Genomic DNA, 7,028 nt, shown 5'->3' on the forward strand with positions numbered 1-7,028 from the left:
CACACCCCTCCCGTCTATGGTGGATCGTTCCACTTCTGGTTCCCCCCTGAGTCTATGATGGATTGTTCCACTTCTGGTTCCCCCATGGGTCTATGGTGAATTGTTCCACTTCTGGTTCCCCCCTTCCCTACCACCCGTCCCCCCATCTATGGTGGATTGTTCCACTTCTGTTTCCCCCTACCCCCTCTATGGTGGATCATTCCACTTCTGGTTCCCCCATGGGTCTATGGTGGATTGTTCCACTTCTGGTTCCCCCCACACCCCTTATGGTGGATTGTTCCACTTTTGGTTCCCCCATGGGCCTATGGTGGATTGTCCCACTTCTGGTTCCCCCCTACCCTCCTATGGTGGATCGTTCCACCTCTGGTTCCCCCCGTGGGTCTATGGTGGATTGTTCCACTTCTGGTTCCCCCCTGGGTCTATAGTGGATTGTTCCACTTTTGGCTCTCCCCTGAGTCTATGGTGGATTGTTCCTCTTCTGGTTCCCCCCCTGAATCTATGGTGGATCCTTCCACTTCTGGTTCCCCCCCACCTTGATCCATGATGGAATGTTCCACTGCTGGCTTCCCCGGAGCCGGTCACGGATTGACCCAGACCACCTGTTTGCAATTACAGGCCACGCACCTGCAATCACGGAATTGGGAAGACCTGCAAGAGAAGGGCTGGCAAGTGTGCCTGGGAAGTAGGTTCCAGCCCCGAATCTTCCTGTATTCAGGGCTCCGGGCCATCTTCTATCCTGAGGCTTTTTATGGGAGAAGGAAGCTTAAAACCCCACATCTGTCTCCCCCAGCCACCCTGTGTTAACCAAGAAGAAGTTCAAGTAGGCCTGAGGTGGGGGGCAAGATTCTCTGACTCGGGGACCCTGGGCCTGGACACAGCGCTGGACGAGAAGCCCAAGTAAGCTCACCCCACACCTGCAGGGTTTCTGTCTCATCCTGGGCACAGGATGGCCTGGCACTTTCTTTCTAGACTCCCCAGGCTCAGCAGGGTAGGAGAGTTCAGAAGGTGCAATGGCCAGCCCCAGCCCACGTGCACCTGCAGGGCTGAACTGGTAAGGGGTGATTTCTGTGGGGAGTGTCTCATGGAGGCACAGATGTGGAGAGTGGAACCCACTAACCCCAGGAGGCTGAGGTCTCCAGCACCTGCCCTGTGGACCCTAGAGAGAAGGAAGGGGAGACTCCTTCTGGGGGGTTTATTTTCCCAGCAGGGCACAGTGTCCTGAAGACACAGGATCAAGCAGGAAGACGTACAGCTGTCTACCTGCTGTGGGGTGTTCAGCCCCAGAATGATGGAATTATTTTAATCACAATTATTGACATATAGTTGGCCATGTTTGGTTAGTTTCAGGTGTAAAGCATAATGATTCAATTATACACAGTGCTCACCTTAAGTCTAGTCACTATATGTTATTATGATATTGTTTATACTCACTATACTGCGCTTTTCTTCCCCGTGACATGTATTTTATAACTGGAGGTTTGTACCTTTTAACCCCTTTCTTTTTTTTTATTGATTTGATTGATTATCCCCACACCCTCCTCCTCCCCTCGGGCAACCACCAGTTTGTTTTCTGTATTGATGAGCCTGTTTCTGTTCTTTTGGGGATTTTTGTAGGGCTGTGGTGTGCCTTTTAGGATGGTCAGCAGCACCCTGGGTCTCTGCCTGCTAGAAGCTACTGGCACAACCAGGTGCAGCCAATGAAATCGGAGACAGTCACACACAGAGGGACAGAAAACAGATTAGTGGGCATGTGGCTTCCCTTTGGGGTGAAGAACACATTCTGAGACTAGATACTGGGGATGTTTGCATAGTGTTGAATACACTCAGTGTGGCTAAACTGTACACTTTAAAAGATTACAATGGTAAATTTGATGCTATGTGTGCTTTATCACAGTAAAAAAAAAAAAAAAAGTCTCCAGGTATTGCCAAGTGTCCTCTGGTTGAGGTCAAATTTTCTGTGGTAATGAATGCAGAGACCATAGAGTTTCTTAATTTTAGCCCTACTGAAATTTCGAGCCAGACCATTCTTTGCTGTGGGGCTGTCCTGCGTGTTGTAGATGTTTAGCACATCGCCGGGTTCTGCCCGTTAGATGCCAGGAGCACCCCCTTGTTGGGACAAATATCTCCCAACATTGCCCAGTGTCCCATGCATGGCAAGTCACTCCTGCTGAGAACCACTAAGACTCTGTGCTGTTTTGCCCACTGAATCCCTAGCAGCATAAAATAAATAAAAAATAGGAAAGGCGGAATAAAGACAGTCTCTTCAACAAATGGTGTTGGGAAAATTGGACAGCCACGTGCAGAAAAATGAAACTGGACCATTTCCTTACACCACACACAAAAATAGACTCAAAATGGATGAAGGAATGTGAGAAAGGAATCATCAAAATCGATCAAAATCCATCAAAAGAGGCACCAATCTCTTCGACCTCAGCCGCAGCAACATCTTCCTAGGAACATCGCCAAAGGCAAGGGAAGCAAGGGCAAAAATGAATTATTGGGACTTCATCAAGATCAAAAGCTTTTGCACAGCAAAGGAAACAGTTAATAAAACCAAAAGACAACTGACAGAATGGGAGAAGATATTTGCAAATGACATATCAGATAAAGGGCTAGTATCCAAAATCTATAAAGAGCTTATCAAACTCAGCACCCAAAGAACAAATAATCCAATCAAGAAATGGGCAGAGGACATGAACAGACATTTCTGCAAAGACATCCAGATGGCCAACAAATACATGGAAAAGTGCTCCACATCATTCAGCATCAGGGGAATACAAATCAAAACCACAATGAGATACCACCTCACACCAGTCAGAAGGTACCTTCACCTGTCTTTACGTTGTACCTCCAAACCTGGCACTACATTCCCTGTTGGGGGAGTGGATATTCTCTTCTCCCAACCCCTCACTTCTTCCTAAACCCACAGCTGGTCTTATAACGCTTGACCCTTCATTGTCAGATAATGAACATTCCCTGCAGCTTATCCAAAAGAGGCTCCAAATGAAATTTTCAGCACAGAGCCAGAGTAAGGGGGATGCCAGCCTTTCAGAACTTCTGCTTACATTGTCGTAAACACTTAGCAGAACAAATTACAGGTGTCTTCTGTTTCTTGTTTCTCACATAATGCCTTGAGCATTACAGAGCAATGTAAACTTTCAAGGCCATACGGAAGACATTGCCATCTTTTCTGGCACCAACCTGTGTCAGACTTCATTGCTTCAAATGCACAAGGCCCGCGGCATTCTGAGATCAGCAAGTCAACTGACGTGGGCATAGCTATTTGTTCCAAGCAAATAGCACGTTTTCAGGACCTTAATTAAACTAAGACATGCTGGTGTGGGGAGGTAGGGGGAATTTCAGTAATGTGTCTGTAATCTTCAACAGAACTTACGGAGTTTATCACTTGGGCATGTGTTGATTTAACCTTTTAAACCTAACCGTGACCTGCCAAGTGGCTCCATCATGATTTGCTTCTGCGCCGACCTACCTTACTCAGACTCCTTTCTCAGAACTGTTCCACACACTAATTATTACTCACCATTGCGTCGCCAACACGTTCTTATTCATGTATTTAAAACCATGCTCTCTGGAACAGTTCCCAAGTTCCCACCAGCTCTCCTTCTGATATGCATGTACCTATATTTTCCACAGGCTGAGTTTCAAATATGCCCATAGCAGATACATGGAAATATCCAGATGCTTGGCCGAATTTTGTCACAATAACTCAATGCAACGTTGGATTTGCCCACTAGGAACCATTTCAATTCTTTGTATTCTGAGCACCTGATTGGTCAGAGGCTTCTTGAGCATTCAAATACTGCTACCACGTTTTAAAAGAAAAAAAAAGCTTGGGAATCATTGTTACAGGAGTAGTATCTACTTACATCACTTTCTGGAGATGACAGGTGACACAGGTGATTTGCTCACAAAGAATCCTCACTGAGGAGTGACGTAGGAAGCTTGGCTCACATCCAAGAAATGCAGGTTCTTGTTTGAACTGAACACGGAGCAGAGATGGACCCAGAGATGGAGAGAGACATGGTCGTGCTGTGAGCTAGAAGGAAGGGATAGGCCAGAGCATCTACAGAAAAGCATGTATGGGAAAAGTAACAAGAATTGGTACACTATTCCCCGAAGGAAACCACCAACAAAATGAAAAGGCAGCCTACAGAATGGGAGGAAATATTTGCAAATCATACATCTGACAAGGGTTAGCATCCAAAACACATAAAGAACTCATACAACCCAATTTTAGAAATTGATTGAAAAGGGGCGGAGGAACTGACTAGGAACAGGGCATGAGGCTGAAGCCAGGGCACTAACAGAGTGAACAGGGCAGGTCCTTACCCATCAGCCTGAGCCTCTGATCCCCATGCGGTATCGTTCTCCAGGAACGTCCCCTTTGCCACCCGCAGCCACATTTTCTGCAAGCGGTCACAATGCTTGAGGCAGAACGATGCGTGCACCAGGTCCGAGGTTTCTTCCAAATGCAGGGACACTTCTGTGACCTGGGCCATGGCCTCCTTCACAAGCTGCTCCTCCTGGGATTCGTAGAGACAATACAAGGTCTCCTTCATGTCTGTCACCGAGGAGAAGGGTCTGTGTTCAGGGGGCCCCACTATGCATTCCAGTAGCTCCCGCTTGACCTCCGTAGACACCGGGCAGCCAAAGGTTGTCCCCAGCTCCCCGGCCCTCTTTTCATTGGCGAGGCAGAACAGGAAGCGCCCCACAGGGGCCAGGTAGGGGTTCTTGAAGACTTCTTCCTTGGAGAGCAGCCTCTGCACACCCCCAGCGTGCCAGACGGGGCTCCCCGCGTCTTGGCGGCTCTCGTTCCCCAGGATGCAGAACACAGGGGCCAGGAAGTGCTGGATGCTCAGGTGGACGAAGCGGTAGCAGCCCCCAATGTCTCCGTCCTTCTGGAGGATGCCCCGGTCCAGGAAAGGGCGCAGGTCAGACTCGTGCACGCGCAACCAGCGCAGGTCATGTCCATCGAACGGCAAGGTCTGCGCCCATGTGTCCTCAGCGGCCAGCAGGCACAGGACTTGCAGGGCAGCCGCGAGGTGCAGACCCGGGCCTTGGCCCCGCGCAGGCGCAAACCGGCTGCAGAGGAAGTGCAGCAGCAGGGACGTGGCGGTCTGGCAGGTGGGCCGGGGGTCCGCGCCCTCGGCCATCTGCAGCCTCAGGCAGGTGCACGCCATCCAGCACACCGCGGGCGCCGCGCCCATGCGGAACAGCGCCGCGTTGCTTCTCATCAGCTGGAAAGCGCGCAGCGCCTGAGCCTCCTCTCCCAAGTGTCGCAGGAAATACGCCCTCCTGTCGCGCTCGGAGAGCCCCTCCATCTCCACCAAGAGCGGCTGCTGCACCAGGAGCCGCAGTTCCCTCAGGGCCTCGGGCCACGTGGTGACCAGCAGGGTGGTCGTGGGGAAGAGCTTTCTCTTCAGCAGGCTGCCCAGGAGGACCGGCGCAGGCCTCGGTGTCCTCCAGTCACCCCTCAGGTCGTGCTCCAGCGCGCCCGTGCCCCAGGGTACGCGCAGCTCCTCGAAAGCATCAATGACCAGCAGGAGCTTGTGCGCCTGGGCCAGGACCTGCGGAAGGGCGCGCTGCAGGTCTGGGGCGCTCTCGGCCAGCAGCTCTGCGAAGGAGCAAGTCCCCTTGCGGCTGAGCACCTTGCCGCTGAGACGGAAGGCAACGGGGCGGGTCTGCGCTAGGCTGTCCTGCGTCCAGTCCAGCATGCACTTCTTGGCCAGAGTGGTCTTCCCCACGCCCGCCGGACCGTGCAGCACCACCGTGTGTGGCATTAGCTGTATGGGTGTTTGGAGATTCAAAAAAGATAAGAACTTTTCTGGCTTCTCTGGGTGATGTTGTAGTGAAACTCATCCCCCTCTCCTGGCCCAAAGGTATTCTGGATAGAAGATTCCTCCCCTGCCTTTCTATCTCGCTCCTCTTCACCAGTAGTGATATGGGATGGACAAAGTGGGGGTGCCACTGATTATACTGACCTTGAAAATACACTTTATAAAGGGCCAGAAATGAGAAACACCAATAACAGGAAGTTATCTTGCACACTATCAAACACCAGCCTAAGACAGTGCTGACCCACCTGGCTTTTCTTTTTCTTTTTCAATTTATTTTTATTTATTTATTTATTTATTTTTATTTTTTAATTTTATTTATTTATTTGACAGAGAAAGAGAGATCACAAGGAGGCAGAGAAGCAGGCAGAGAGAGAGGGGGAAGCAGGCTCCCTGCCGAGCAGAGAGCCGGATCCCAGGACCCTGAGATCATGACCTGAGCCAAAGGCAGAGGCTTAACCCACTGAGCCACCCAGGCACCCCACCCACCTGGCTTTTCTAACCAGGAAGTCCCCTTTGGCTTCCCCCAGCTTCCAGTCATCCAATCTTTTTTCCACTTGTGCACTTTGGAAAATAACCCACAGGGGAAAGCTTGACCCACAAGGTTATCTGTACTTTATAGATCATACTACTGTAGATTAAGAGAACTTGAAATATCTTCAGTCTATTTCATCTTTATCATGGTAAAGATATGCATAAAATATTTAACCAGTTTAAAGTGTACGATTCACCCTTGGAAACATTCACAGTGTTGTGCACCCACCACCTCTGTCTTGTTCCAGAACATTTCCATCACCCGCAAAGATACCCAGACACATGAAGTAGTCACTGCCCATTCCCCCTTACCTGGGCTCTGTCTACCACTAATCTACATTCTGTTTCTGTAGATTTATCTACTTGTTAGGTTTCAAGTTTATGTGGAAATGAAAAGATGTAAAATACACAAATTCATGTATGTAAGTTTCAAGTTTATGTGGAAATGCAAAGATATAAAGCCACGGGCAGAGAAACAAGAGTTGGAAGGGGCAGGGGGTGGGAAGTTGGGTGAGCCTGGTGGTGGGTATTATGGAGGGCACATTTTGCATGGAGCACTGGGTGTGGTGCATAAACAATGAATTCTGGTACACTGAGAAGAAATTTAAAAAATTAAAAATTTTTTTTAAAAAGAGTTGG

At 49.5% G+C, this 7,028-nt stretch overlaps 1 protein-coding gene across 1 annotated transcript; it reads right to left on the reverse strand.

The window, feature by feature from the left end:
* Positions 1-578: 578 nt before the first annotated feature.
* On the reverse strand, positions 579-6,691 carry LOC125088582 (NACHT, LRR and PYD domains-containing protein 7-like). Its single transcript, XM_047709782.1, is given in 6 exon segments — positions 579-624; positions 3,888-3,969; positions 3,972-4,057; positions 4,351-5,843; positions 5,846-5,988; positions 6,652-6,691. Coding segments are annotated over 6 exon segments (1,890 nt in total).
* Between the last annotated feature and the right edge of the window lie 337 nt (positions 6,692-7,028).

Source organism: Lutra lutra, chromosome 17, assembly GCF_902655055.1.
Source record: "Lutra lutra chromosome 17, mLutLut1.2, whole genome shotgun sequence".
In the NCBI taxonomy this organism is placed as follows: Eukaryota; Metazoa; Chordata; class Mammalia; order Carnivora; family Mustelidae; genus Lutra; species Lutra lutra.